General features: G+C 33.8%; 1 protein-coding gene across 10 annotated transcripts in view; it reads right to left on the reverse strand.

The window, feature by feature from the left end:
* Positions 1 to 760: 760 nt before the first annotated feature.
* CCSER2 (coiled-coil serine rich protein 2) overlaps positions 761 to 17,313 on the reverse strand; it is a 110,460-nt gene continuing 93,907 nt past the window's right edge. For 9 of the 10 annotated variants that reach the window (XM_074232563.1, XM_074232565.1, XM_074232564.1 and 6 more), the window contains one exon: positions 761 to 1,686. In XM_074232563.1, coding sequence (XP_074088664.1) covers positions 898 to 1,686 — 789 coding nt within the window. In that variant the 3' untranslated portion in view covers positions 761 to 897. Of the gene's footprint in view, positions 1,687 to 13,169; positions 13,255 to 17,313 lie in introns of all 10 variants that reach the window. The other variant, XM_074232566.1, reaches the window with a different exon arrangement.

The following is a 17,313-nucleotide window of genomic DNA, read 5'->3' on the forward strand; positions in this document are numbered from 1 at the left end:
ATAAAGTTAAAAGACCTAATTTAAAATATATTATGTAGAACCTTAAACGTAAGCATCATGTGTCCTTAACCTTATAAGTTCAAGACTCAATCACCAGGTAAACCCTTAGCATCATCAAACTTTGAAAACTTGCATTTTCAGCTCCATTTCCAAAATTTACCCAGTCACAACATCAACTGAATATAAAAATTTTGCCAATGAGATCTTACAGCAATGCATAGATGTTTACATATAATATGATGCCCTTCAGCCTGGGAGATTTGTCTGATACCCAGAGAAGGCCAGAAAGGTAAGCCAATTGTAAAGCATTTGTTGATTTTTTTGAAAGAGAAAAATATAACAGACATTAATAACCTGATAAAAACGCTTGGGTTCTTTAGATGACCATAGAGGTTTTGCAAAGGCCTCTGAAATAAAGAGTACCAGCTAAGAACCTACTTAGAGATGTGTATTTCCACCAATATTTCTAGCCATTTAAACAGGTTATATTCAAAGTTTGGGGCAAACAAAAAAGACTCACATTTTAAATAATCATGATTAATAAGAATTATTAAAAGGACTATGTCAGCAAACCATATACCTTGAATATTTGTTTAGTGGAACATTATGGTAAAGCATAAGTTTTATGTGGGGAGTAATAAACTGGAGTTTCTTCTGCAGGCCTTTGAGATGGATAACCAACATTTGTGTTTACCTGAGACAATGAATGTTCAGACGGCATAGACTTCAATTAGAGTATGGAACTGAATAGCCAAACTAATCGAAGCTTCTAAGTTTTAATATCAAGAGACTTGCAGGCTTTTTAATAGTGCCTTCACCATGGGAATCAGATGTATGGAAAACAATTATAGAATGAACAAATCTTCCCAAAGAAAGGGGCATGTGATGATTATGTCCTTAGTGTATCTTTGGCTTAGGGAGACGAGAATACCGTTTAGAGGTCAAACAATCCCCAGAATGGAAATTGGCAGTTTGATGTTGCATGATCTCTTTTTTCTGTGTCAGTGGCCTTGGGATGTTTGTTTTGCCTTGGAAGTTCTGAGGCTCATGTCTGGGACTGCTTATGATTTGCTTCTGTTTAACAGAGGAGACTGAAGGTGGGCGAAGTTTAGAAGCTTTCTGATTCGGTTTACTTATTAAGCTTGTCTGACTCGTAATTTGAAGTTTTGCTGGATTACATGTTGCTAACTCTGATGTCTTGTCAGCTGTTGGTCTATGGTGAGATGATTCAGAAATGGTCCCTGGACAAGGTACCAAAGGTTTATTGTCTGATGGCTTTGGAAGCTGCAAGGCCTTTGGATGGGTAGTACCAGCTTTCTGATCTTGGTCTTCTCTTGTACTCACTTGGAAACAGGGTGCAGATTCCAGTTCACTTCTTTTATTATTAGTCAACTGATTAGGCTTTGAAACATTCCCTGTCATATTCAGGCTTTCTTCAGAAGATGTAGTCTTAGCAAATTTCTTCATAATTAATGATGATTTTAATGACTGGGGCAGTTCTTTGAGGCCATAATCACTTTTTTGTTGAAAATCATCTGCAAAATTTTCAATTAGACGTTCAACATCCTGATGTAAGCCCATAATAGGACTTTCACTGCGGGCCTCGATGTGTTGTGGCTTTATTAGCTTTCCCTGGGCGTGGTCTGTGGGCCTGGGAAGGTTGCTGGAAGGCTGTAGTACTTGAGGCTGTCAAAATGAAAAACAACATTAACCACAATAAACTTCAAAAGTAATATCAGTATTAAGTCCCGGTTGTGCCGATCTGGTGTTTAATGTAGTTTGAAAGCTTGAATATGTTTTTTGTGCTTAAAAAAACTGACAAAAACATAAGTGAATTCATGAAACATATAAGAAAAGTGATTATGAAAACAAAAAACTATGCTGGCTGAAAACTCCAAAGAAATCCCCAAAATAATCAGGAAAAGGGACAAGTTCCGTGACTGACATTATAGAAAAATTTGTTCCATAATTATATTTTAATAGATGAAAGTATTAAAAAATTGTGGAGGCAAGAGCTCTTAGTTAACTGATTGCTTTAGTATTTATCACCCCTAGGCATTTATGTTAGATTAAAAATAACTCCATTTACTTAGCACAATTATAAACATGACCTTCTCCTCCCCCTTTAAAGGCATTTTATGCTTACTAGCTGTATATGAGTTTGGCATTGTGTTAATCATCAAATGAACAAGGTTTGATGAAGATTATGTGTCAAGTAAAAATGTATTTCAGTGAAACATAGGAGGATAAATCTATTCTAGTTTCAATCTTCCCAATGAAAAGATATAGAAAGGAATAGAACTACCTCATCATGGACAAAGCTTCCTTCAGATGGTAGGATATTCCCCATCTAAGCAGAGAGAAACATTTCTTTGCTATCTAAACCAACAATGTCAATATGCTTTAGCAGGTGGTTTAACCTGGGGTCCATGAACTTTTAAAAACTGACATTAAATCTTATTAAGGAGAGACATCAATAAGATTTGAAAAGTAAAGGATGATGTCCCTTACTATCAGTACAGAATATACTTTGACTTAAGTATTTCTTTTTTTTTTTTGCAAGGCAAATGGGGTTAAGTGGCTTGCCCAAGGCCACACAGCTACATAATTATTATTAAGTGTATGAGACCAGATTTGAACCCAGGTACTCCTGACTCCAAGGCCGGTGCTTTATCCACTACGCCACCTAGCCGACCCAAAGTATTTCTTGTAGAAAGGGTACACTGGGACATTCAGTTCCTCACCTAAAATCAGCAACTATAAAATAGTTGTTTGTCTCTGGGTTAATGGACAGTGTAAAGAGTTAGTCTTTAAGCCAAGAACAAAGATAACTCCACCTATAGGGAATCAATGATCTTGGTCTAAAATTTAGCACAGTACTAACCAGATAAATAATTCAAGGCAGTAACCCCCAAATTAAATGGATTTATTTTGAATTAAACTCTTCATAATAACAATGTAGTTTAAAATTCATGCCACAATTGATTAAGCCATTGTTCATTTAATTTCATTGACTTTTTAAAGCTATTTTATCATGTGCTTGCAGTATAAGACTCAAAAGTTCTCAGACTTTCTGGAAAGCTCTCTTTGAGATAAAACTAAGTATGTCTACTATGAGTCAGTCATCACTAGAATAAACAAACTAATAATTTAGTTTCATTATGCAAATTATTCAACATATTTTTTTTAAGCATTGTTCCTGAACTAGTCCAAGAGAGAGTGGTCATGGAAAATGAAAAAATAAATTGGCTTATTAGCAGCAGAAAGATAGAGGCAGTGAACAAACTAAGGCAATTTCAGTATCATTGTTCCAACGAAAGGTTCCCTTCTTCTCTTCACTGTCTTTAACCTTCTAACACAAAAATGTGAACTGTTCTCTATTTCTTGTTTTTTTAAAATGTAAAAATTCTAAAAACAATAGCAATTGTAACAAATTTTTTCAGAACTATCTTTCTACAATGATAACAAAAAAGATATTACAAATATTTATCATCAGCATTATAAAAAGGCAAAGAGATTTTAGGTTATTAAGTGCCATAAAAACAAATTCAAGTTATTTGAATATGCCTACCTGTCCAAAACAAGGACACTATAAATTATACCTATAGTTACAATACTTGAAAAAAAGTTACAATACTTGAAAAAAATCACCTGGCTAAATAATAGTGTCATAAATGTTGAAAAATAAATTTAATATTAGAAGAGTTAAATAAAAAATGAATTCATTTAATTTTAATTTTGAATTCTATTTAGACAGCTCAAGCTATTATTCACCCACACATAGCTCTTCAAATTTTCAAGTACTGAAGTGATCAGAATTTATCTTAGAAAGAATTCAAGTCAAAGTATGATCTGATCATTGAGGCTCAAAAACTACAGATCCATGAGAAGCTCAGACTTGGAAGGAACCTCAAACAGTATCTGGTCTAACCATTTATCTAAAGCATGATTTCTCTCTAAAACAAGGCTCCTGATTCAGTAAGTAAAGGACAAGAAAAAGAAATTGAGAATGAATGTGCTTGTGTTTTTATATCAAAAATAAAACAAAAGTTGAACAATTTATATATATATACCTATACCTCAAAAGCCAGTGAGCTCTAGTTGAAAGGGGTCCTAGATTTAGTCAGAAACTATGGATCCTGAGTTGGTCTCTAAGGCTCTTTCTAGTTTTAAATCTATGATTCTGTGATTCTATGAACTAATCAGCAGGTTGGTTACTTGGCAATAAATTCTTTGGACATGGCAACCAAATTTGTTTGAAAAAACAAATGGAACTATATAGCTTGAAATCAACTTTAGCTATATGACAGTGCATTTTTTTTACGGAACACTATAGAATCATTACTGATATAGCCAGATCAGTTTGCCTTTGATACTAGAAAGATTATACAGAAAAGGTCAAAAACTTTATCCTTGAAAGCTAATATTTACAAGACAATGGAAAAAATAGGCAAACTGGCTCCGTTATTGCTAAGGAGACAAGACCATGTTTATCCCCAAATGGAAAAACACCATTTAAAAAATGTCCAGGGAAGACTGATGGCAAATCTAACTGTAATTTAGAAGGTTCTGAATATTGTTTTTTCTCCCTATTCAGTTTGAAGTTAACATATTTTTGTTTCTTGTTAGAAGGAGGACAAATATCAGAATTAATTACAAACTGCCTGAAACACAAGAACCATATGCTGAACCAAAGCAAGAGATATGGTAGCTTTATTCTTTCCCACTAAAAATTCAAAATGCTTCTATATAAGGAATAGGTTGGAAAAATGAAGCACAGTAAAATAAGTCATTTTGTGCTATTCATCCAGTTAGCCCTAGGATCAGTCTGAAGTTAACCTACACTTGAAATCAGCAAAAGGGCTATGTCACTTTCTCAGTGTAGAGCATTAGGAAGTGGACTATGCTCATCAAGCATCACAGAAAGAGCACTGGAATGGGAATAAGAAGCTCTGACAAACTTTCTTACTACTTTGTGACTTTGACAAGTCATCAGTTTCCTTATTTTCTAAAAAGAGGGTACTGGACTCTATGGAAGTAACTTTCCAGTCTTAAATTTCTGACCCTATCTATAATCCTAATCAATCCTCTGGCCCTTTCTCTCCCCTGTTAATCACTCATTCAAAACATTTCAGAAAGGGCAAAGTGGGGAGTAATATTACTGAGAACACCTGGAGCTGGGATGGCCAGAGACAAAGGTAATGAGCAATCCAAATAAGGAAAATAGAATTCTTAGGTGGAAAGAATTATCTATGTTCAGTGTTTAATGTCCCTGGAGGCAGTAGCCTTGGTGGCAGTGAGAAAAAATACACTACTTTCATTTCTCTGAGCCCCTATAATTGTACCATACTCATGATCAGTAAACTAACTGCTGGAAATCTCAAGTAGCACAAAAACTATAATCACATGACTAATAAGAGAAGAGGTATGATGTTTTTCAATAAAGGCAACCTAACCCTAAATTATAGATCTTGGATCCACCTCAAAAGTTTTTCTGGGGTGTGTAAAATTGTTTCTCAGGCATTTTGAGGGACTGAAAGGAGGGAAGAAAATGGAACAATATATATAAATATATATAGCATGACTAATTCATGCAGGACTTTGACATGCATGCACCATGCAAAGTGGGAAAAACAATGGGAAAAGGTTGTGGGAAGAAATCTGAAATTGTACTGTACCACGCTTTATCATAGAAGTAATGGACTAACTTCTCAACTCCTTGCCAATGGCATAATGGGAAAGCAAGAGACAAGAAAAAGACAAGGACAATGATGTCAGAAGACCAACACATAACAATGAGTAATTGCCATGACAGAATAGCAACTTAGAGGTTTTAACTTCTCTCTCAGATATTACTATTTACTGAATTTAATAAGCTTTATTTAAAATAAATTTATTTTTAAATCTCACTAACATCCTAAGTGGTATAAGAGTCAATTCAAATAATTATCTTCACAAAAAATAACTCTTCAACCTAAAGGAGTCACATATAGGATGGTGTATCAATGAAAGATAAAATAATTTTGTTATAATTTAATGTATTCACACTTAAGACCTGAGTGAAATGTATTCTTGCAACATTTTATAAGGAAAAGAAATTAGTGTTAAACATTTCAGATCTCCATCAATCTTGCCTATTATAACATATACATAAAACTTTCTAGATTTCTCCATGTTCATATTATTTTACTCGTTTCCCTTGCTACTGTTAAAGTAATAATGTCCATTGAAGGCATAATTTGATTCTCATTTAAAGTTTTATTATGACAATATTTCTGTGATCATCAAAAAGTACTCATTCACTATATAGCACCATGCATTTCAGACAAGATTTGATCCTCAAAAAAAACCCCTTTGTCTTTGCACATAGGGCATAGTTTTAAAATAGAAATTTTCTATATTCATCATCTAACTAATCAACTTTCATCAATCAAGCACACCCTTTTCCTCTTAAGAATGCTGCTTTAGGCAGATCTTAGGAAAACTACAGGTAATATATGATTGCTAAACAAATAAATCAATCTTTAAAAAAATATTTGAATAAATAACAAAAAACAACTTTTAAAATGATTTGATTAGTTAACAACTTAAAATAAAATAACAATCTAAATTCATTGTTTTTCAGCACATGGTCAATGAATGCAAGTGAGACTTCATTTCCCTAGCTTCTAACTTTCACAGCACACATCAAATGGTCTAAGGCTGGGCACAGTACATTAAAACTTTCCACATGTGAGTGATCAAAATGGCGAGTCTACTTCTTTAAAGTTGAAGTGTTAGAAGCACCAAAATGCTACAGTTAAAAACAAAAAAAAGGTGATTTTAAAATTATCCCACCATATTTATAACTATTATACCCAGCAGATTCCTGCTGAAGAAACTTTATATGAAAGAACTGAAATGTTTCACAGAAAAATGTCATAAGAAGCATATTCTAAGCAGCAAGTGATAGAGTATGTAGAGATATTACTATAAAGTTAATTAACAAGTGATTGTATCATATATATATATAGGAACCTCCATACTTGAAGATATCCTAAATTTTTAGTTTTTGCCAAATTTAACTACAAATTACTGATTTTGAAAAGCAATGTATTCATTTTAAAATTCAGTTCCCATTGTCATTATTAGTGGTAGTAGAGGAAATAACAGCCTCACTTCCTCCCCTTTCTCCACTCAGGCCCTTACTCTGTCATTTCCTGGATAGACATTTGAGTATCCAAAATCAAATGCCCTGGATCTGATCAAACTGAGACACAAAAGGGTGGGAAGGGTAGCTGAAAAAGAAGATGAAGAAAGAGAGCTCAGGAAAATTCTGAACCAGTACTGCTGTGTCTCTGTGAGTACAGAGAATACCCACAATGGGCTCCATAAAAAGCTGCTTCCATGACTCTCCTCAGGACTCCATGCATCAGGGTGGGAAAATAGAAAAGATGCTCAACTGGAGTCAGAAAATGCTGGGTTCAAATCCCACAAACCAGTTATGCATGCCCAAGCAAGGCATATAATTGATTTGGCCTCAGTTTCCTCATCTATAACATGATGGGGGTTTGTACTTGTTGGCCTCCAAAATCCCTTCCAACTCTTTGAAACTGTGAGCTGTGACCCATCAATACCAGTCTAAGAGGGCTATTCTCACCCCTTCTCTTCCCTTCAAAATCTCTGCTGGCTTAAGTTATCCTCATGGCAAAATGGTGATGAGGGAATTCTATTTCCAGCAATGGGGTGATAAAGTTAAGTCTATCAATGAGACATGATAAATAATAGCAAGAAGAGCATAGTTTTAATATAAAAAAAATGTGAGCTTGGACATAAATAGGTTGCATGGTTTCACCAGCCACCAGTGAAAGAAAACATTCTGAAAATATTTACATTTATTTTGTGAAGTAACAGTTTTTTTGAGAGGTCAGGGAGCAGTTAGGTATAATAATGCTAGTAGCAAAACCTTAACACACTGCCAAGTACTTATTGCTTTTGATTGAATGCAGAAGTACTCTGGGGCATGATAAGTATAATTCCTTTTTAAATACTTCAGTTTGTAAAAAAAAAGTCATCATTTGGACAAAAATCTTAAGAAAAACCTCTTGTGAAATTATTTTATTACTATTTTTAAATTTTTCCTTTGTGGATTTAGGAGGGAGCTATACTAGACTAAGGGCATTATTCTTGGTGAAGACTACATGCTGTACAAAGAAATCATCTGAAGAAATGCATTTGTAAAATGCTGTTTTTCAGATTTTTAACCATTTAAATATTTTACTTATCCTTCAATCTGGTTTTTATTTTTGGAAGTCTCACATAAATTGTGAAATTTAAAAATAATTCAGAAAAAAGAACACAAATTTTTTTTAAAATTATTTTTAAAGTCAACCAAACTTCAAATAGATAAACTGCCTTCTACCTAAGAATTGCTATTTTTATTGATTTTGAAAACTGTATTTTAATTTTAGCTACAGCTGACAGTTTAAAATAACTTCCTGTATCTAAGTCTATAGCAGTGCTTACAAATAACATGATAAAAACTTATCATTACTAATTATCCTTTGCATTGATTTAATGAGAAATGACTTACATTAGAGAGGAACAAATTATTCAATGTACAAAGCATTTATTGAGCTAAAAAGAAAATCTAGTACACTGGGACTTTGTTCAAGAAAGAAAAGTTTATCTTCTATCCCTCCCTGAATTTATCAAGTGAAGACAGGAGTTGAAGATAACTTAGTTTCCTTGGCAAAGGCCTTTATCTTGATTAAGCTAAAAGGGAACCAGAAAGTCCTGTACAGTCAACCGGGTACCCCAAAATGAAGTAAGTCTATTTGTAAATAGATGTTAAATGGTTAAGATTATTCTGCTAATCTTTTATCTCCAATCCATTTCTCAGCTAAATCACCAGAAAAGGCATTTATTACTTTAGTTTCCTTTCTTCCCCCCTCACTTGCTTCTCAACCTTTTGCTTTCACTGTAATCACTCAAAGATGCTGCTCTCTCTATCAATGATCTTTTAATTGCTATGCCTTATGACCTTTTCTTAATCCTTTATCTTCTTGACCTCTCTTTTAACTGCTCACCCTCTTCTGGATAGTCTCTCTGGGCCTTTGGAACATATCTGATCCATCTTATGGATTTCAAGTGGATGATCACTGCTTCTCAATCTCTTTGAGTTATGAGAGACATCTAACTTCCTAATGGGAGTGTACCCCCTTTCCTGGGGTCATTTTTATTCTTTTGGGGGGGCATCTGTATAGGTTTCATTATCATTTGCATGAAGATGACTTCCAGTTCTCATGTTAAATGCATAGTGCCATCCTTCAAGCCTTCAGTAACATTCACCCCCATCTCTTTGATTCCACTATCCTTATAATATATCTCTTATTCTTATTCTCTTCAATCACATCTTTATCACTCAAGTTCTGGTCATCACCTCTGACTTAGATTCCTGCAGTAGCCTAACTGGTCTGCCTACCTCAAGTCTCTTCCCATGCCAACCCATCTGTCACAAGGGTGCCAAAATAATATTCAATAAAGTATGGGTCTGAGCATATCACTCCTCTTCTTAATCTCCAGTAGTTCCCTATTACCTTTAGCATAAAGGACAAATTATTCTGTTTGATATTTAATGTCCTTTAAAAGTTATTATTTCTACAATCCCTGGTTTCTTTGAAAACTTAGATAAAACAGTATCATCTAAATGCTATCTTTTCTGATCTCTTGAGTTGATAATTCTTCCCCAAATAACTGGAATATATTTTATTTTGACTGATATATATATAGTCATGCTGACTTCCTTAATAGAATATAACCATATCAAAGGGAGTTCTTTCATTTTTGTCTTTTTTATTTTCAGTGCCTCACACAGGACCTGCTACATAGTAGTTGCTTAATGAATGTTTGTCAATGGCTTGACTTCTATTTTGAAGTTTTCTTAACTAGTCAAATCATCTCCTGGCAACTGATCTGCAATCATTTTTGTGAATAATTTTTCAGGTTAGCATTGTCATTTCTTAGAAGAAGCTTCTAAAAGGCAGAGAATGCTGAGACTGGATAAACATAGTTAAATTAATTTGAAAGGAAGGTCATGATTGCCTCGGTGTGGTTTCCATTGCAGATGATTTTATTGATTATTCCAAAAAATTACTAGAATTGTACCACCAATTTGATTCCTAAGGGAAAAAAACATGAAAAATTACTGACATGCTTCATAATACCATAACATGATGCGCTATGATTGTTCCAAAGAACAAAAACTGGCATTTGTTTAAAGCAATAGGACCTGTTTTGGGCTTTTTAAAAATATTCCTCCTTTTCCTTACTCAAGAACATTCCTCCTTTTATAAAGTCTTCCGTGGCATTGTGTCCTCAGGTATTCACTATGTGTTGGCAGGCCTGTGCTTACCAGTGGCCCATCCTCGTAAAGAATGGAAGCAGTGAGCTATAATAGAAAGGGCTCTGAGTTTGGATTCATTATCTGTATTCGAACCACCAATTAGCTTCAGAACCACAAGAAAGTGACTAAGTCTACAGTTGAAAAAGAGAGATAATAATAGATTACTTATCAATCTGACAGATATTGTGAGGAAAGAACTTTGTAAACTATAGCCTTAAAAATGGGACCTAGTCTTTCTATTTAGCTTTAGCAGATTACATTTTTAGGAATAACTTTTGGTATTAAAAAGCAAAACTAAAGAAATAGGAGGGGAAAAAACACTTATTTTTATGGTATTAATTCCCTAATTATCAAGGAAACAGAATTTGGGCACCAAAAGAACAGACATTTTATGTTTGGTTTTTTTTTTTAAGGTTTTTGCAAGGCAATGAGGTTAAGTGGCTTGCCCAAGGCCACACAGCTAGGTAATTATTAAGTGTCTGAGGCCAGATTTGAACTCAGGTACTCCTGACTCCAGGGCCGGTACTCTATTCACTGTGCCACCTAGTCATCCTCAAAGGAACAGATTTAACAGGACTTTCATTCAGTTTCCTTTGCAAAAGGAAGTAATCCTACATTCTCATTACAATAATAAGCTCTAACTGATGTGTCATTTTACAATTTACAATTACATTTTGCTTTTCCTGCAGACACTGGGTGAGGTAGGTTAACTAGTACAAGAATTAAAGCCCAATTTTACAGATGAGGAAATTGAACCTTAGAGGAGTTAAATGACTATTTCCAAGCAACCAAGAGGTAAGAACTCAAACCCAGGCTTCTGACCCCAAGGACAAGGCTATTTCTGTTATAATCCTATATTCCTACCTTTAAGGACCAAAACAAGTTTCATATATATACACATATGTGTGTGTGTGTGTGTGTGTGTGTGTGTATATATATATATATATATATATATATATATATATAATAAAAAACTGACGTCATCCAAATATGTACCTGAATGTATTTTTTTTATAACTGACAGTATTCAAAATTGCTATATTCCACTCTATGCAGAAACATTATTAAGAAGGTTAGGGAAGATTTTCTTTGTCTCATAATCTGCAATAATTACTTGCAAGGTATTGATTAAAACAACCATAACTATCAGCAACTTTAACAAAAAAGCTGCAAAAAAGAAGAGACACAGGTAGGCATGTGTCTATCCAAAGCAAATATTTGGGGGCAAAATTCCTTTCAAACACATTTAGATGGCAGTTACAGTTTATATGAACAAATAAAAACCTTTTGTTATCCCATTAACTCACTAAACATTTTATTAAATTTCTGTGTGTTAGGCACCCAGAGAATATAAAAATAAACACTCTATATTCCTGCACTCACAGAGTTACTTTCATTCCTTTAGCCTTATTTTCTTCCTATAGGCGAATTGATATAGAATTCTTAAAGCATTCAGCAGTGGTACTAAAAGCAAAGAAGACTAGAACAGGGAAATAGGGATATGGAGATCAAAGAAGAAGGACAACTTGGAAAAAAGATAAAGCAGAAAGTTAATGGGAGAAAGAAAAAAATGAATAGGAAGAAGAAGGTTGGAGAAGAAGCAGAGAGAAGAAAGGTATCTAGTTACTTCAGAGAAAGGAGAAAGCAATGACTTCTTGGACATTAGTATCCTATATTCAGTGCCTAAGTCAATCATGCTAAACAACTGAAAGTAACACTTCACATGAAGCTCTTTCCTCAATGGAAATTCCATTAATAAGAGAATGGTTAGGAGGGGCTGTCAAAGCAAAGAGGCAAGGCCATCAAAGACAAGTTCAATTTATTCCGTCATTTTTCCTAAAGCCATTACTATTTGAAATTAATCCTAATATTTCATAGTTCTAAATTTAAATGTTATCAGGCATGATTTGAATAAAAACAATGAATATTTCTACCTGCTAAAAATTCTCCCAGTTTAGAATAACTGAACTTTGCAAAGTCTAATAATAATGACAACTGATATAGTTCAAAAGGTCAAGAAAATTCATGAAAAGGGCATTTCAATAAATATATAAAATATTACCAACTTACCAGATGTGCACATAGTAAGCATATTGTATAACACAATAAATCTAGTTTTAGAAAAGCAGATCAAAATTAACAAGTGAATTAAGGGTCAAATAACCAAGTTGTTAGCAGTATTAGTAAATCATGCATATCTGAAAGTCATTTTCCTACCCTGTAATATTGAAAGATTATAAATTTAAAAGAAATGCTTGTGACAACATAGCTTTCTCATAAATGTCTTTTAGTAGACATCTCCTTATTGAACTGCACTTGAAAGACTTTAGGAAATAGTTGAGCAAATCTGTATTTAACAATGAAGTCAACTCCATTCTGGATACATTATGCCCACATAGATGTGTGAACACGTTTTAAACATACCTAGGTTTAAAAAAAAGTATTGCTTACTCATATTAAGGTTATAAAGAATGAAAATGTATTAAGCATTATATATATATATATACACACCATATAAACATATATTTATAGAGTTTATGCCATTCATAATACCTGAGACTTGAGTTGTTAGAATAAAATTAAATTTTAATAATTTTTACAAAAGCCTAAGATGTAGTCATTTACATGCGATCAGGAAAAGTGTTAAGAAACAGCAATACAGAAATCATATGCCAGCAGCTCTTTCAGGCTGGGAAAGAAGGGTGCTCTAGAATGAACATTTCGTGCAAAAGGGAAATGTCTACTGGAAGCCAAGGTGAAGTATGAGTGAGAGATACAGACTCACTCTGTCTGCGGTGCGGTGGAACAGTCCGAGGGCTCCCTTGGAATGAGCCCTGCCAAGAAGAGAAGGAGGGAGCAGAATACCCACCCTGTGCAGAGAGAGAAAGAAGGGAGAAAGTATAATAAAAAAGGGAACAGAAAAAGAGAGAAACCAAAAGCCATACTGATTCCTTTTGAAAGAAAAAAATAAAGTCAATGTTAAAAAGTTTTAGGCCTGGTTTCAACCTCTATCCATACCATAAAATGCTCTTTAGTATATCTCATCAGCGGTCAGGTTGGCAGTTTTTCTATACTGAGGCAAAATTTTGCCTTTAAACCTATGAAAATCTGAAATTAGTAATAAGAATGTGTTCTGCTGGTATTTTTTTTAATAAAGTAGTTACATTATTGTGGTAGGACTAGGAAACATTAAAAATGGAAGACGTGACTTGAAATGTTAAATGCTATTCCAAAATATGAACTAGACAAAGAATCAGTGATTTTTTTTAAAAGCCATTTTCTAAATTACTAAAAATCAAGAGTATTAACAGGTAAAAAATAAAGACTATTGGTTTTAAATGACAAAATTATCAGCATTAGGAGAGACCTCTTACTTTAGTAGTTGGGTTTGTACCTTGTAACAAATTGTTGTATGCATGTTACAATTTACAAATATATGTCTCCAGATCTAAATAATCTAAATCATTAGCCTAAATTATTAAAACATGCAAAAGAGAAAACTTTTAATGCAACAAAGGAAATTTTATGTTATTATAACTAATTAATATCCAAATGAAACAAATGAACAGGATTTTCCTCAAGCTTTAAAAATGTTTTTCTAAGATTATCAATAAATTTTCATGTTGGGAATCTTGTCTCTGTAGTAAAAATAGATCCAATATAGATGTATATATTCAAGTATCAAACTAAATCTTATTTCTCAGAAATTTACAGAAAAAATATTTAGAGTAAGAATCCCTTTGTTTTACTGATAAATACATCCTCCTGCAAGATCAGGTGTTAAAACTGTTAGAGAATTTCACCAAGAACAGGATAAGAAATGGGAGGGGAAGAAGAAAATCTCTATCAGCTGTCAGGGATAACATCTTTAGAGAACAAGGCTTATTGTGAGGCGCTTTTAAAGGAATCTAATCTCTAACTATGTATGTATATATTTTCCTGGATTTCTATTTCCTTGTCCATAATGCCAAAGTAGTGGCCCCACGATGCCATGGAAGGAGATAGTCAATGATTCATTTAACCATGCATTTAATAATCATCTACCTCATGGAGAGCCCTGAATTAGGTGCTATAGGAAATATAAAGATAATCAAGACATTTTTCATGTCATCACAGGATTTGCAATCTAGTCTACATCTGATATAAGGGGTCTAAGAAACAATGAATTACCATATAAAGTGTTTCTCTGGAAGGTCTAGAACTAGTATTTTTTACTTAGAGGAATGAGGATAATAGCATAACATAGAGGAGTGCTAAATGAAGATGATTCATGGGTAATACAGCTACAGAAAAAGTGTTTTTCAAAGGAGTCAGGAAGCCTAAGGGGGAAGGGTAAATTTATGCTCAACTCTAAACATAATCCCACTTGGCTGGCTAGCTGGGTCTGCCCCATTGCCTTTGAGTTCCTGGACTTGGAGTTAAGAAGAACTGAGTTCAGATCCCACCTCTGACACCTATTGGAAGTGACACATTTGGCAAACAAACTACTACTCTGAACCTGTTTCCTCATCTGAAAAATGAGAGGGTTATACAAGTTGGCCTCTAATATCTTCTTCAGTTCTAAATCTTTGATCCTATACGAATGCCAAAATTAGAGCTTTAAAAATAAAAACAAAACAAAAACACTCATTTTAAATCCAAGCCTTAACACTAGTTAAATGATCTTTCCAAAGAAGAACCTCATCAGTGCTCTGATGATGAGGGACAAATCCTGCTCTGGCCCCAAAGAGATAAATATTTTTCTAAAATGTAGGAAATTGAGTTCCTAAATACTCCAGACTCGAAAAGAACTCCAAAGTCAATTTTAGAATAATTCTGAGGTTATACACTGGAACACTAGAGTTGAAGCGGTGAATAATCTTTGTACACAGGTTTCCTTCTCCCTAATCTTAGAGATAGGACTTAGATTTAATCTTCTATGTTAATCTTACAACATAAAGACAAATAATCCAATTTCATTGATTTTGATCTACCCTTATTCTTTATTCAATAGAGTAGAGAAAGCTAAACCCTTGCTTACCGGTTCTGTGAAGAACAGATAAGAAAAATAGCACCGCGAAGTTACATAAATGAAAACTTGATTTTTTACTTTATTCTTTTTTTCCTGAGTGGTTCCTTTGAAATCATATGATGGCTCTAATATTCAATAATGGAGTAACCAGACAGTCAAGTGGCACAGTGGAAAGAATGTTAAACCCAGAGTCAAGAAGCCAGAGTTCAGACCCAGTCTCAGAGACAAACTAGTTGTATGACTTTGGGCAAATCACTTAAGCCTCAGTTACTTAAGTAACTTAAATCACTTAAGCCTCAGTTTCCCATCTGTAAAATGAGCTGGAGAAGGAAAAGGCAAACCATTCAGCACAGCTGAAACTTAAGCTAGCTTATATATAGCCTTGTATAAACCTCAAATTAGATATTAACAACAGATACTTCATTTTAAACATCAAAATATACTCTCTAAAAGAAGTTTGCCTACTTTATGAGATGTAAAAGAACAATGTGAATATTCTTAAACCAAAAGTAAAAGAATCTTTTTTGAGTAACAACTGAACCTCATTCCTTCCTTTAGTCCACAGTGTAAGAAGCAGCAGTAAGTTATCATCTCTGACTTGGGGGGAAAAAAAGACCCTGTTTGACTGCAACCAATAAGTCTTGATGTTGGGCTGTTTGTTTTTGAAGAGAAAACAGGAAAGTGGGCATGAGGCAAAAGTAAGAGGGTCTTGAATGTGTAATTTCTTTGGGATAGGGAATTCCAGTAAGGAAACTCTTACCACTGTATATTTAGTTTTATTTTTAAAAAATTAATACGACTTTGCACTTTAAAAAAATCAGAAAAGGTAATTACTTTTCAGATGGTATCCCCTATTTCATATGGTACCTTCTCTCCTATAACTGAAAGACTAATTTATAAAATATAAGCACAAGTTACTCCATTTTTAATGGAACATTTCAATTGCAAAACAAAAAAAAATTAATGGAAAAAATGAAAATAAAAGATTGTGTTTAAAGATTTAAGATGTCAAATTTTAAAACTTAATATACTTATTTTATGACAAAAATTTAATTCGAATAAGATTTTTTTTAAGCATTTGCCTTTTCTTTTTCATTTCACAAAGATTTGAAAAAGATCTATTAAGGCAGAAAATGTTATAGGTACAAAGATAAAACACTGTTCGAGGGGATAACCTCAAAAAGCTTATAATATTGCTGAGGAAATAAAAATATATAGAAATGGCAAGAATAAAAAGCACTCTATAGTAAGGGATATAATAGAGTTTTGTACAATGTCTTATGGAAATTCAGAGCAAGAAGATTCCAATTCTAGGTTGTATAATAAATAAGACTTCATGGAGAGCATGGCAAATAGGAAATTTTTCAAAAATATAGCGAAAGAGACCAGGTAGGGTAAGAACAGAAAGGCAAAAACTGAATTCAGTCCAGCTCTGATTAAAGGGACACAATATGCACAGTGGTAGTGAGATGGAATAGAATAGAAGACCCATGTTGGCCAACCTGGGCTCAAGCCCTGTTTCAGTTACTTAATAGCTGTGCAACCACAAGCAAGTTGTTCAGCTTCTCAATACTCCACACAAAGCTCTCTAAAGCTCCAGAGTAACTGCTATCTGAGGTATCTACACCAAAAATATTCTGTGCTAATGAAATCTCAATTTGGATTAAAAAAATAATGGATTGTGCAAGGCACTGTCATGTGCAATGGGGACAAAAGGGAGAGGAAATGGGAGAGTTCCTGTCAAAGCCCTTACACTCATCTGAGATGTAGCAGTGTCCCAGAGAAGGGGAGGGAGATTTAGATGTCCTAGCTTATAGTCATATCTAGCTCTAAATATGTATATGACTCTAAATAGGAAATTTCAACCACTCTGGAGATCAGTTTCCTCATTTGTAAAATGGGGGTGATGGTAAGATGA

This window comes from Macrotis lagotis, chromosome 4, assembly GCF_037893015.1.
Source record: "Macrotis lagotis isolate mMagLag1 chromosome 4, bilby.v1.9.chrom.fasta, whole genome shotgun sequence".
In the NCBI taxonomy this organism is placed as follows: Eukaryota; Metazoa; Chordata; class Mammalia; order Peramelemorphia; family Peramelidae; genus Macrotis; species Macrotis lagotis.